General features: G+C 41.3%; 2 protein-coding genes across 7 annotated transcripts in view; both read right to left on the bottom strand.

Annotated features, from left to right (window-relative positions):
• The window catches only part of aopep (aminopeptidase O (putative)), a 67,986-nt gene extending 59,593 nt beyond the window's left edge, over positions 1-8,393 (bottom strand). For 3 of the 5 annotated variants that reach the window (XM_027277614.1, XM_027277616.1, XM_027277617.1), the window contains exons 1-6: positions 8,328-8,386; positions 6,216-7,055; positions 5,727-5,896; positions 4,871-5,123; positions 3,840-4,053; positions 3,297-3,418 (exon numbers count right to left, since the gene is read on the bottom strand). In XM_027277614.1, the coding sequence (XP_027133415.1) occupies positions 3,297-3,418; positions 3,840-4,053; positions 4,871-5,123; positions 5,727-5,896; positions 6,216-7,018 (1,562 nt within the window). In that variant the 5' untranslated portion in view covers positions 7,019-7,055; positions 8,328-8,386. Of the gene's footprint in view, positions 1-3,296; positions 3,419-3,839; positions 4,054-4,870; positions 5,124-5,726; positions 5,897-6,215; positions 7,056-7,224; positions 7,532-8,327 lie in introns of those variants that run through there. The other 2 variants (XM_027277615.1, XM_027277618.1) reach the window with 2 other exon arrangements.
• A 586-nt stretch (positions 8,394-8,979) lies between these two features.
• dock8 (dedicator of cytokinesis 8) overlaps positions 8,980-14,439 on the bottom strand; it is a 48,710-nt gene continuing 43,250 nt past the window's right edge. For both annotated transcript variants that reach the window (XM_010732997.3, XM_010733000.3), the window contains 3 exons: positions 13,661-13,767; positions 11,425-11,595; positions 8,980-10,819 (listed from right to left, as the gene is read on the bottom strand). In XM_010732997.3, the coding sequence (XP_010731299.2) occupies positions 10,768-10,819; positions 11,425-11,595; positions 13,661-13,767 (330 nt within the window). In that variant the 3' untranslated portion in view covers positions 8,980-10,767. The remainder of the gene's footprint in view (positions 10,820-11,424; positions 11,596-13,660; positions 13,768-14,439) is intronic.

The following is a 14,439-nucleotide window of genomic DNA, read 5'->3' as shown; positions in this document are numbered from 1 at the left end:
CGCCTCTGCCCTCCCTTCTCTGTATCACACCACAACAGCTTCATGCCTTCTTGCAACAGCTCCCCATCCCATAGCCCCTACACTCCTGCTGTTTCCATTGGGGCACTGCACAAAAATTGTGCTTGGCTTGGTCCCAAGCACTGGGGCCCACATACCTCCCAATCTCTAGATTAAATAGCACCAGTCTCTGAAGTCCTTCCAGGGGCTAATGGCTTTTGTTGCTGGGAATAATCCACACATCCTCTCCCACATCCTGGGGGTTCGCTGGCCTGTCGTGAACCACGCCTTAACCCTCTTCATCTCTCTCTCTCTCTCATCTCCATCTCAATCTACGCTTCCATTTTGGTTGACCTCCCCGCCTTCCTATGGCACAACCCCATGGTTAAGTACGGAGGCATGCAGGATCGAACCACCCGCGCTGAGGGGAGGATACAGAGAGTTGACATTGGGTTGAGACTCATGCAGAGTTTTATAGGGAGTCGGTGCAGGTGCTGTCTGAAGCTTAATGAAGGCCCTAAATCTCTTCTCTGTCATCTGCAGCTAACTGGAGTCTAAGCAGGCAGGGCAAAAGGGATAAGTGCCTGGGAGTTATCCTCATAAGGGAAAGAAAACATCCGTCAGGCAACGGCCACAGCAGAACAACCTCTGTGTTAGCACTTGATGTCCGTTCAAAATAAATACAGCAGGGAGACGGATTTTCACAAGATGAGGGGAAAGATTTTCCGTAGATCAAAGAACACTCTGTATTTTGGGTGAAGTAGTCAAAGTAAGTAGAGAACCTGGTGCACACTGCGACGCTATTGACGTCCTCCTTACTCCAAAATATCTCTGATTGAGACCACTCTTGGCTATAACGTCAGAAATTCACTCAGAATACATATTCAGGTATGAGCTCATATCCTGTCTGGGGCACTTTTCTCCAGGGAGGCCGCCGGGGGAGAGGAAAAAGGCAGACAGAGAGAAAGAGAGACTGTGGTTACAGACCGCAGACACTGGGACAACGTTCACTGACCACCCTAATCAGTTTACTTTATCAACACAATTTTAAAAAAGGCCAGTCACTGATGGTCTTTATTTTGCCCCAATTTCCAATTTTAACTTCATTTATATGGCTACCAGCTACCTTTGAGTCATATCTACAGGCATACCACAAGCCAGCCGAAAGTACTATACTGCAGAGAAAATATAAACTTGATTTCCAGAGAAACTATCACTGCTGTAGAATGCTAGAGGCCAGTCTGAAGAGTGATCGACTGTACAGAGAAATGGAAAGGACAGAGAAGGACGACAAACACAGGGGGCTTGGAGATTTAGGGAAAATAGAAAAACAGAAAGTCAGGAGATGAAAAGAGAAAAATAAGAGACACTGAAGAAGAAGTGACAGAAGCAGGACAGTACCGATTCTCAGAACAAAAAGTGTGAAAAGCGTGAACAAATAAATATGGAAAGAGAGTGAAGGGGAAAAGAGCTAAAGAGTTGGTAAAGGTAGAAGGAACACAAGAAATACATAGAGGTTGAAATATCTATACTGCGTAGAACAGTGACTCTGTCATCCTGTGGCTTCACGCCCACTATCTGCCCCCAGACATATATAAATACACACAGGTCTGTGTGGGGCAGAGAGCCTGCAGACCACCTGAAACCTGTGCTGGTAAAAAATAAAAAAATAAAAAGATCACAGAACACAGCAGACTATTGACTGACTCACTGAGTCAACGAAGCTGTTCCCAGAGTAGAGGTTAGCCACCTCTCTCATCAAGAGGGTCAGGGTTTGGGGTTAGGGTTTGGGGTCTTTAAGGGTAGGTAGAATGAATCGAAGAAGGAAGAACCATGTTATGTTTGGAGGAAGGGAGGGAAAAATACAGTGTAAACTTGAATGATTTGGCTGAACGTGTCAACTTCATGACTAAAATGTAAGAAAAAAAAGAAGAAAAACAACAGGTTAAGAGATGTAGTGGGAATTAATTACAGAAAAAGAGTTTGTCTGGCATGGAAAAGGGGATAAGGAAGAGGTGGTGAATTTTGAAAAAAACATTTGGGGAAAGGAGGAGTAGTGTTTTGAGAAAGTGATGAAGGAATGGAGGGAATAGAACAAGTAATAAAGAGTTGATGATGATTAGCCAAAGAAAGAAGGTGGGGATAGTGTATGGAAAAAGTAGAGGCCTAGGGAAGAGGCTGAAGATTCTTTTGTCTGCCCACTTTCATGTGTTTACATTTTGTGTGGCTGCTTGAGTTTTTTAATGTTACTTTTCTTACTGAAAAAAAAAGGAAGAATCCATTTCAAAACACACAGACATGCTAGCAGGTCAAAAGATAAGTTCCACAGGCCAGTGGTGAAAGTGGTTACGTTGGAGGAAACAGAGGGATGACAAGTGACTGACCGGCGTTTAATGAGAGTTACGGTTGGACTCTTTAATTCTTTAATAAAAGAATTCCAATGTGGAAAATCACCACAGAGAATATTAAGACAGAGCGAGGAGGTTTTGAAATGTGAAGTACGTCATTAATCATGCAACCCAGAAAACCAAACCAGAAGCAGCAGCATAAAGTTGAAAAATAAAGCACTGGCTGCAGCTTTGTTGTGGAAAATCTTTGATGTTCCGTTTCTTTACAACTTGTAAATAATTGTCCTGCATACACCTACCTCGAATGACTGCAACAATGCTAATCCATAACTACAGCGATTTAAACCTGCTATATTTAATATTTTATATTAACAATGAATCACTATTCTGTATCTTTTAATAAGGAAAGCATGGATAACTACCACCCTAACTATTTTAGTTCAGACCCAGCAAGTTTTTTTTTCTGCAAACAAAGCTCTAAGAACCTACTTTATGCGAACTGCCAAGTATCCATCAAAACACTTCAGCTACTAGCTGGTCCATTTAGCACTAAGACATATTTCCCCCAGGTGATGGTAGAGGCCAAAACAAAGCTGGGAGAGTGAATATTGGACTACTCAACTAAGTGAATGATGCTATGTATCTCAGTGTTGTGTTCAGGGCTTGTTTCTGCTGCTTCCAAATGCTAAAAAAAAAAAATCGTATAGACACTTTTTATGAGGATTTTCTTGGACCGGGTCAAAACTGACCTAGACCCATACTGAGAAGGCATTGAATATTTACAGTTTGTAAGGGTTATCTATTTAACACAAAATTTCAACTTACGAGCCTGTTCACTACATGTTTTTTCCTGTCTTCCTAACTTTCTTACTCCATCTTCCTTATCCACCCTATCTTCTTTGCCCAACCTACACCTTCCTCGATTTTAACCAAAGACCTAGGTGTCATTACCTGGCCATGCCCAGACTTGAGAATCCTGCTGGGACGATGAGAATATCAAGGCGGGGAAAGGGGTGAACTCCCAGAATGGTGTGGGCTGCAGCCAAACATCGACGCATCAGCTTGAGGACCATCTGCCACAGAAAAGGAAAAAGTTTCTCAAAACAATACGACTTCATAATTTCTTGTTTGTTTTATTTGAATCAGATATTTGTGTATTGGTACACAGGACATACAATAGTACATGTATTTGCTATTCCACATAGTAGAGGATATCTAGACGTCTAAGGCAACTGCACTTGAAGATGTTTCACCACTCATCTAAGAGCCATCATCAGCACAGAAATGACTAAATAGGCTTTTTGACTCAATACTTATAAAGGCTATTCCCATGTAAAGTAAACATACAGTCTAGTACTTTTACAATTCTACCAAGAGACAGTGGTTGAACACCTCTGGCATAATGACACAAACATTAACTGATGCTAAATGTCTCTTCTAATCATATAAAATATAATTAGCTCAATTCTCAGTGGCTTTTTGACAAAACTCCACCTGGGCCTTCTGCAGCAAGCAGACGGGGCCAAACACACGGTGCGGAATCACCCGCTGGGACCTAGCCGACCGCTTAGTAAATCGGCAAGGGTAGTCGCCATGGGAACAAGAGATGCCGTCATCCACCATGCCTGAATAATCAGTTACGGAGAGCCCCTCATCCTCAAGGGAAGAGTAACAGAGTGCAGAATCTGAGCAGGTGGTCTTGTCTCCACTGTGGCAGATTAAAACAGGGAAGAAAAGTTTAATCCAAGGTTAATAGCGATGATTTAATTAATTTTTCTTATTTAAAGAATATACGGTTCATGAGTTGGTGAACCAAATGTGGCACAATGTGCCCTGTCTCTCTGTGCTCAGCATGGAAATGAAAGCAGTGGAAATATGGAATATATACGTCACAAAGGCAAACCGCAGTGATCCTAAAAATATCTAGATGTCGACTTGCAATCTCATTCACTCTAAATCCAATAACCAGCCCTAACTCCATCCTCAGCATCAGAGCTGTTCCAAAGGTTTTGAGCGTCCAAGTTTCCTTCCAGCCATTCACTGAAAATAAAGGCCTTCCTTGTAGCGGGAGATTCTTGGGGCCTGCAGCAGGCTACAGCTGGGCTGCTGCTGGAGGAAAACCATGAGGGGAGGAGGAGGATTACTGGAAACCACTGGCAGACCTGCCAACCTGCTGGCCAGTAGAGAGGGAGACCCCCAGCCCAACCCTGCCCTGCCCAAGCCCTTTCTAATGCCTCAGACTCCACTCTATAAAATTTATGTCAGCTTTACTTTTTTTGGTCTCAAAAGATCATTTCTGTTGGACATTGAACCCAGTGTGCTACAGTACAAGCTTTAATGTACTTGTCATAAAAAGATGATTGAGTGCTGCACCCTATCCATCACCCTAACTTCACCTACACCATTTTTGGTATGGCAAAAGGAAAGTTTCACCACGGAATGTTGAAGGGCAAGACTTAGGTTAATAACAGTCTGGAGAGGAGGTCTTACACGAAGAAAAGAACACAGGAAACATAATTACATACCTGCCAGTCTGGAGTGGAGAACCTTTTACTACTTTGCTGGTGGAGCTTCCAAGTCCAGACACAAGCTCAGCCTTGGTCCATTCCCCAGGTTCAGCCTCACGTTTGGCTGTCTTACCACAATCCTTCTTGTCCCACGCCCCTTCTTCCACTGCTAGGGGATTTTCTACTGTGACTTGCCGCCAGTGGCCCACTGCCAAGGTGAACGTTGATGCAGGCATGGGCATGGTGACGTAGTAATTCCAGATTAAGAAACCTGCAGAGAGTAATGAAAGATGAAAATGTTAAAGGAAGAGAAGTGGAGTTTAGATAACAGACAAAGAGCATGGAGAGAAATGACTGAAAATTTTGGATTGAATTTCCATTTTGTTTCACTTCACTATTCAGTCCAATTTCTTCTTCATCTTAGAGAGCGATGTATCCCCCCTGCCAACATTTCGGATGATACAGATACAGTAGTTTTACAGGAATTCTCAGTCATTATTTTTCTGGGTCTGACCCAGTCCAGGTCCCAATAATAAGCCAATTTATTCAAATGAATCTGTGTTCAACAGAAGCAGCGGTGCAAGAACATGATCTAAACGCAGTTAAAAATTGGTTAAGTTGTCTGATTTCTTTATCAGGAGATATCTGACCAAAGAAGTAAATAATCCAAAATACGTGTATTACCAATGCATTCAAGGACAATTTTCTATACTTGATAGTACAGACACATTCATTGAGTGTTGAGGTACAATCCCCAGTCCTACTTGGAGTTCACTAAAATGTACTTTTCTTATTGACAAAATCATCAATTGTAATAAGCCACTTTCTAATCAAGGACCTAAAAATAGAAAGTGCCGTATGCTGGTATGCTTACATGTGTCCACGTCCTCAATAGGTGCCGTCTGCTCCTCCCCACTCATCAGAACCACACACTCACTGGGGCCCCGTACTGTTGCCTGCCATGTTGACATGGCAACAGGCGGCTCCTGGCAGGGGAAGAGGGCTCGGTTGTTGATGGGAGAGCCGGCAGTGTAAACACACACCCTGGAAGGGTAAACAATGGTAAACTATAAACAACCCTCATTTCAATGCTCAAAGGATCCACCAAACGCACACGCATAAAGCATCCCCACACACAGAACAGAATCTAACAGCCCGAGGTGTGTTTTTGTGAATTAATGAATCAGAATTATTCTATTCTATCACGGCAAGCTCAGAATATTACACTCTGATTCGAGGAGCAGAGATCAGAGCAGATGTGCTGCGAGCTGCCAGTTCTTAAAATCTTTAAGAGGGAGTCTAATCACACGGTGAAACCACTGTTTTATGGATGGATTTGAATGATTTGCATCCTGAGACAAACCTGTTGTCCTGGTCTTTGGTCCACTTCACAGAGGCTCCCGTTGGCCTCGTCTCATAGCAGATCCTGAGGGCACGAGGGAACTCCAGAGGTGACGTGACCCCCTTCTTCCTCACCTGCAGACTCCATCGGTCTCTATAAAAATGCAGTGAATTGCCATCCTGGATACCAGGGGCACAGCTACACAGCAATAAGAGCTTGTGCTTCTGCCTCCATTGGCAAGAGGGCATGGAGATAAGGTCCTGAATAAAGGCTGCTTGTGGGTTCACTGAACTGACATCCAGCCTATCAGGTGTGACCTCTGGTAGGAGGTCAGACATGGCTGACACGGAGGTGACATCCACCTCTTCAACCTTTGACACATCGAGGTCACAGCAGTCCAGCACTAAGGTGAAATCACCGTCACTGGTGGTTTCCCACAAATGTGAAGATTGAATAGTTTCAGTTTCAGCCACAGTCTGCGAGCCAGCTCCAGACAGAGCTTGAAACTCAGCTCTGTTTCTTTCTCTAGCAAACATCTCCTCCATCCTTGTCGCGTTCTTTCCAAGTCCTTTTGCACCAGGCTCCATTGTATCCACATCCTGACTCCCTCCAGCCTCTATAGACCCAGCTGCCTCACCAGCTCCAGTGTCCTTAGTCCCAACTCCAGAGCAAGGCTCCAAGAATAAAACAACACTACTACTGATGACCTTCCGGTCAAAATGAACGGTCAGGTCCAGCACATAATGTCTGACAAGTATGTGGTTAGTATTGGCTCGGAGTGGAAGGTCATCTGCATCGGGGTTTAGGTCCCCGTCTGGCTCCATGCCACACAAATGCCGTCAGAGTTGAGGTTGGGTAAACCTAGGGGGCAAAGACCATAAACTAAAGCTTTATTTATTCATGTTTTTTTTTTTCCAGATTACAATTTTTTTGTTTACCATAGGGTAATTGGCTGAGTGTGTGTTTATGTAAGTTTCAGACAAAACTATGAGTTCATATTTTATAGCTTCCTGTGGGCTGAGGTACTTACTTTAGCGTTAGTGTTCTGCCAGTGCACTAAGATGAAGCCAAATCTGTCAACGTTTGTATGCTCAACTCAAACTTAAGTGTCAAACTTCATCTGTTGACACATTCCACAGATGTTTCCAAACAGGAAAACAGTTTCATGAGCCCATTTTGATCTGCGTTAAGAACGCAGTAATAGCAAAACACCTCAGCCGCGGCACCTGGAACTACTAACTTGTCTGCAATAGCCTATATTAAAAAGTTCTCCTCCTGTATATGAGAGTTTTTGCAGTCACAATCCCTCCATTTAGCCCGCTTGGGGCATAAAGTAGGCTTGGCAAGACAGAGGTGCAATTACCATTTATGGCAGGAAATCCTCAGAGGTTATTCAGTGCAGGAGTATATTCATAAAATAAGGATAATATCTACAGTAAAAGGCAGAAAAATATTATCTTCCATTACTGTTAAACATCCAGCTCTGACATATATATGACTACTCTGGTTTAAACTGATCCTAAAGTGAGTATAGTAACATGTATGTACCGTATTTCTTCATACTGAATAACAAAAGAGAGGCTCCAAGGGCTTGAAGTGGGTTGCAGGGGGGATTAATTGAGTAAATATAGAGATTAAATAGATAAAAGGTTATTAAATAAATAAAAAGAACATTATGAAAGTTTAAACTGTGACAGGTCAGGGCACATACAGTGTCCTTGCAGGCAAAACAGGTAAGAGCTTGCCTTTTATGACTGCTAAAGTCAGACCAGCATGGAGGTAAAGTTACTGTTTCCATCCCACAGCCTTCATCTTGGTGTTTTATTACAGGCTGCAGATGCACACACGATGAAGTTATATGACAGCTCGGTAACACGTGGTGACTCATGAAAGAAACTTTAAGTCAGTGTGAAGGCAGCTATGGGAGCTAACTTCACATCACAAATCTGCTACCAGTCATTTAAAAACTCCAAAAACGCGTCCAGAACTACAGCAGCGGTCCGCGCCAAAAACTAAACAAGCTTCACTGTGGTAAACGGTGTGTTTACAGTGACAACACGTCCGAAAACAACAACAAACAAACAGCTTGGAAACACAAGGACTCGTTTGCTGTGACTGAAATCTACAACTAACCTGCATCCGGAATGTCCGAGTCGCGCAGTGATGGCGTCACGGGGACGCGACAACACCAGATTGTAGTTTTTTCCCCTTCGTGTTCTTCCCGCCTTTTTTAAACTCGCTTTGTAGTTTATATCACAAGTTTCTATGAGATTTATGGCGGTAAAAACCTTCAGCAGATATTACTAGACTCATATTATTAATCAGTAAGAAGTCGATGAAACTTTGCAATTTAATATCCAAATTTACAAATATAACCAATTATCCTGTGCAATTATCTATCATGGTTATTTATCACTCAGTCATTCTTTCCTATACTTTGTCTCAAATTTCCCATGTGTGGAATCAATCAAGTTTAACTTAACTTAAGCAATTATCACAGTACTGAAAAACATGACTGTTAAGAATATTGTAGTTAAATGAAATAAATCGAATTGCTCAAGTACTATTTCAGAAAACAGTAACGCTAAAGTATGAAGAAAATGGATTATACATTATAAGTGGATTATAAGATTATAGTGATAGTGTGGCATACTGATTACTTGGAAATTAAATCTCCAAAAATGCCAGTAAAAACACGATATGGCTTTACAATAACATTAATAATGAAAATGTACTTGTTTTTATTTCAGTTTCAAAGTTTAAAAATAGTCAGCGGTGACAAATGTGCATATATTAACTTTTATTCAGGTGTGTCAACAGCATGACAAATTAAAATTCCACATTTAATAAAACACAAGTATGAACATAAAAATAACTGATAAACAAACATTTATTACATTTATGAAATATATGCAGTCTCCAGTGGTTGAATGCCACCAATATCTCTTATAATACCCTCTTTCAGCAATTTGTTGCATATTTCAAAAACAGGTATACATTTTAATTCTCACAATTAATACACACACCGTATAACGTTTTTAAAATCTTATTTAGCCATTTCAAAACATTCTACAGTTCATAAATAAGAGATGTACCTGGAAACAGAGCAGAAAATATTCAAATGAGTATTAATAATGTATGTAAAAATGTATACCCACTTTTGAAAAGTACATTTACATCACTGAAATGCATTATGACTTACAACATTACACCAAGGAAATGAGCGGTTTCATGGATGTTAAATAAAATCAGGTTGTTACTGTTTCATACTGCAAAGCAGTAGTACATTTCTCCTCTGGAATGTATTCTGAGATATGGAGTAAACATAATTCACACTGCCAAGCACAGCTGTGTGGAGTGACTGTTCAAAATATTGCATTTCTAGTTAAGTATCTCAGTTCCTAAGTAAATAAGGAATTCAATTTGGCACTGCGTGTATCGTAGGAAGTTGTCTATTTACAAAAAGGTACGGAAACTACTGGAACATACACCGAGATTGTTACAGTACACCCAATTCAGTACACTGAATCCTGCCTACTGAATAATGTTTCCAATTAATCATTATTGCTCTTATTCATCTAAAAATACATTTCCATAAAATAAAATGAAAAATAGTTTTTCATACCTTTGTAAACATCTTTGTAAATAACTGATGTAATACTTCTACTAAAAAGTGGATTTATAGACAAGCCATGTGTGGTTTAGAGCCTCATAAGTCTCAGATCAGCCTCGTGTGAAATTACATCAGATAACTCAAAATAAGTTAAACTCTTCTATTTGCTACACGGCCAGATGCTGTATTTCCAATAATAGTAATGACAAGATTGGCCTTAACAGTCAAAACAGGACATCATGTCTATTTTTCCAGTGCACAAATCCATCCATACTCTTGCTGCTCTAACTGGCACACGTCATGCATAGACACACCAGAGTGGTATTTCAAAGACCCTCTAATACATAGCAGTATCATTTATCATCACAGAGTACAAAGTGACTTCAGTATGGCACCAAAATCTTCTGCTTCAAACATTCTCCAAATAAACACATCCATTCACACATTTACATATGCATACACGCAGGACATGAGCATTATTGGCACACATAAAGGCCCTGGGCCAGCAAGGACCTCAGAGAGGAACTCTAGTCTGCTTCTGTACCAATCTAGAGAAAATGTTTGCAGCATTATTAGGACTTGCAGTTATCAAAAAAAAAAAAAAAAAAGGAAATCAACAGAGCCAAAGCATCTGAAGATTTTACAGTGAAATGTTCAATAAGCTCCACTTTGTTTGAGACTCCAACGCATTTACTCTCCTTCTACCTCCTGTAACTGTGAAATCATAAAAGTGGACATGCAGCAGACATTAATAAACACTGCTGGACTGTTGTCCTCGATTGCGGACACAATGTGCTGCTCCAGCGCAAAAAGAGTTCATGGGTATCACCAGCAGTTCCTTTCTTCGATTTTCTCCTCTTTCATGTTATCTCTCTTTTTTCCTGTCTCGGTTGTGTGACAGTCTCCCCCCCTCCTCTTTCCGTAGCGCTATTTTCTTTCTCTCAGACGAGCCGTGGCATCTCAGGAGTTTTCCTCCTGAGCTCGGCGGAAACTTAAACGTTTGAAGGAATCCCTGTATGGGAGAGGAGGACAGTGGATGAAAGGGAATGAAAGGGAAGAAAGAGAGAAGATAGAAACCAGGAATAGTAGCAGCAAGGGAAGATAGGAGTAGACATGCATGGTAAATGTTTCCCTGAACAAGGTACACACACACACACACATAAAGAAAATAAAGAAATAAAGCTTAATGCAACTTGGGTTTTAGAACTAGGCTTATAAATTGGCACTCCATTATTTTGGCTGATATTTGCTTGGGAGCTTTCTTCACATTCCAAAGAGGGTAAGTATTCCTTTGAAATACACGCTCATCTTTCAGCATTGCTATAAGATGCATCAAGATTATCGCAGTGGATCACAAAACCACTTAGTGAGCAACCGCTCTTTAGTAATACATGAGTGCAATTTGGCAGTGACATTGGTTCAACACTCAATCTGTGTACAGTGGCACTGGTTCAGCTATCAATATTTGTAGAGGTGACACGGACAGTGTGAATGGATCCCTCCTCTATTCCATTTGTTCTCACTTTCCTTTAGGCACAGCAATCATACGAAGTGATGAAAAGATCAATGATATGTCTCTTGTCAAAGCAGTATTGGCTGTTTGCTGGGTCTGTTTACCTGTTCTCCAGTCGAGGCCTGATTATGGGTTTATAGAGCTCGGGTATCTTCCTCTCCAGCATGGGCCTCAGGCTCTCTCTCAGGCGGTTGTAGTTTTTCTTCAGCTCCTGTTGGTACTCTTTCTGGTCTGATGTGATGAGGTGTTTGTTCTTCTCAACTGCCTCACCACATCTACAGGACAGAGAGCAGAGACAGGTTGGAATGACATTGCATGAGATGAGTTGAATATATTTGACTATTTTAATGCAATAACCTCAAACTCAAGAGCAGCTTCAACAATGAGTTTATGCAAACCAATCTTGCAGTAATCCCTTCTATATCCTCCCAAGCCTTCAGAAATGCACTGCACTGTTTCATGCTAACAACATCCTGTCACAACTTGACATAAATTGGACTCCTTTCCATGCAAGAAGTCTAAATGAGTTAACAATGTATTTGACTGTAAGGAACTCCTATATGCCTGTTAGATCTTTCCAAGTAGCCCAGCTAGAATGTGAACTAAACTGGGAATGACCCACACAGCTGTTATCAAACACAGTTAAAAAGGAGCAACTCCACATCAGAAATGACTAATAAATGAAAAGGAAAATGCCTCATGATAAAGGAGAGCAGTACAAGATCTGAGCTGAACAAAGAGCGAAGGGCAGGTATGGGGTCTCTCCGCAATTCTCTATCATGACAAGTATAATGGCCAACATACAGAGCAGTCTGCAGGAAATCAGCGAGACTGGAGTGATTGCTAACACATGTCTGAGTTTATCTCTTAGCTTTTAATGAGGGTAATATGGAAACTGCAATGTCGTGTAACAGTATACAGTAAATACTCAGGGCAATGAGCATTAAGGACAATTCACAAGAGTAAAAAGCTAAAATGTAAAAACATCTGCTGATACGTAGCTCTCTATCTGACTGCTTGGTTTGAATTTTTTTAAATGAGTTCTACTGACAAGTTTCTAAAATATTTAGGTATTGTCATTTTGAAATTGGCTAAATATTCATTCCTGCATTTGCATCATCGCCCACAGGTTTTCAATCAAGCAAATAACAGTGCACGAGTTAGATTAAGAGACATTAGATCTCGAGATACAATTTGCAGTTTAAATGTACTTAATTAGATTTTTCAAGACAAGTAGAGGATTCTTCTCTTCTCAACTCATTTTTTTCAAAATTCAAAACTGCTGTTTGAATTCAGTTTATCACTTGAATTATCTTTTTATACCTGAATTACAATCACTTCTTAGGACAAACAACCTATATTAACCTTATAGTTGTTTCCAATTTCTGTAAAGCAACGTGTTGCACACAGGCCTGATGTCTGAGGCAAAAGTGCTAGGATTTCATTCAGACAGGAAAAAGCTGACCAACTAAGAAAGCAGCATTTTCTCAAGTGGATCTTTTCTTTTTTCTAGACTATGAAGAAGATTGGCATACAAAGGGTTCAGTGCCAGCTAGGATAGAAAATAAACCTTCCTGAAATTACGGGTAAATATTTGCCAACCTGCTTGTAGCAATCAACGCAGCTGGAATGTGACATGAGGGTTAGAAAATGAAAACCACCTTTTGGAGGAAAACGGCACATGCCAACTATAGGAGAGCACACACATACCCATGTACACAGTTGCTGAAATGACACCACCTGCACAAAATCAGCTAAATCTGACACATTTCTTTGGGTAGGGTGGTTTAAATTATGTTCTGAATATTCCAAACTAAGCACTTGGGAACAATAAACCTTTGCAATTACAGAAGACAAAATACTTAGTGATATTATGAAGAAAAATATCTTCTATTATCATATGGGAATTAAAAGAATAGCCCTGTACTGTGCCTGTTTGGTTCCTATAAACAGCAGGATATCAGTCTTCATCAGTCACAGTTGCCTACGCTGCTCTTTTATCTTTCTACAGTATGGTGTATACATAAAGCATCCTGGAGAAGACTTTCACTCCTTCTAAGTCAAGTTTCAAAAAGAAACTGAATTTTCTACTCAGCAATCTCTTTGAAGTATTGTTCTATACTTCCACCTACTAAGCCAGCGGCAGTTATTGGAAACAGTAAAGAAAGACGCAGAAATGCAAATTAAAGTAAAATGGTGCTGAACTACTTTAGGTTTATGGCTCGCCAATAAAGTTCTTGTTTTTCTGGATTTTTTCTGGTGTGCTTCTTCACTCTTGCATGACTTTGGTGCGGTGTGTGTGCGTAGTTACTAGGTGGTGTTTCTTTGATTGCGTCTTACCTCATTATAAACTCTTTGAAACACAAGCGCAGTTTATTGTGGTGACGGAAGAGCTTCGGGTCAGCTGGGATCTCATTCAGGAAGACCTGCGCCACCTCCAATGGGCCCTACAACGGAGGGGGGAGTGGAGGTAGGAGGGAAGGGACAAAAACAAAGAGACAGAGTCAGAGAAGACAAAGAATGAGAAAGCCAAAATGGGAGCGGAGGAAGGAAAGAGAGGAGGTAAGAGAGGAAGCATTTGAGAGCATACAAATAAAGCAGAGATGAGAATGCCCCTCATTCAGATGGGGGGGAAATGACTTCCTAACTGAATGCCTAATGCAGCTAAAGGCCGAGATGCTGAACTGGAACATGAGGAAGATATCAGATCAGAGAAGGGGCCGTGATTAGCCTCCTGCATGGCTAATGTCACCGCTAAACCCTGCATACACCCGCCATTTGGCTCCCATTTGCCCAGTATGAGATCTTGTTATCCTAACTTATATTCATCATAAAACCACAGCACGCTCGCACAGCGCCTGCATCACGACAGGCACAGTTAAACAGCTCTGATTAGCATCATAAACGCATTGAGCCTGGGCCTCAGTCCTTGGTCTGAGCTGTGGACCCACACAGAAACCCAGCCTCCTGTGCTGATTACAGTCAAGAGTTATATGTTTACGGAGCTGCTGAGCATTAGTGTTATGTATACAACCATCAGGTCGGAGCAAGGGACCTGTCAGATTAGACGCTGGAAGATAAAGCATAGGGGGGGGAGCAGAGAAGCTGAAGCTGGCTTC

The sequence above is a fragment of the Larimichthys crocea genome, chromosome III (genome assembly GCF_000972845.2).
Source record: "Larimichthys crocea isolate SSNF chromosome III, L_crocea_2.0, whole genome shotgun sequence".
Lineage (NCBI taxonomy): Eukaryota > Metazoa > Chordata > Actinopteri > Sciaenidae > Larimichthys > Larimichthys crocea.
This window is presented reverse-complemented; position numbering and strand designations above follow the sequence as displayed.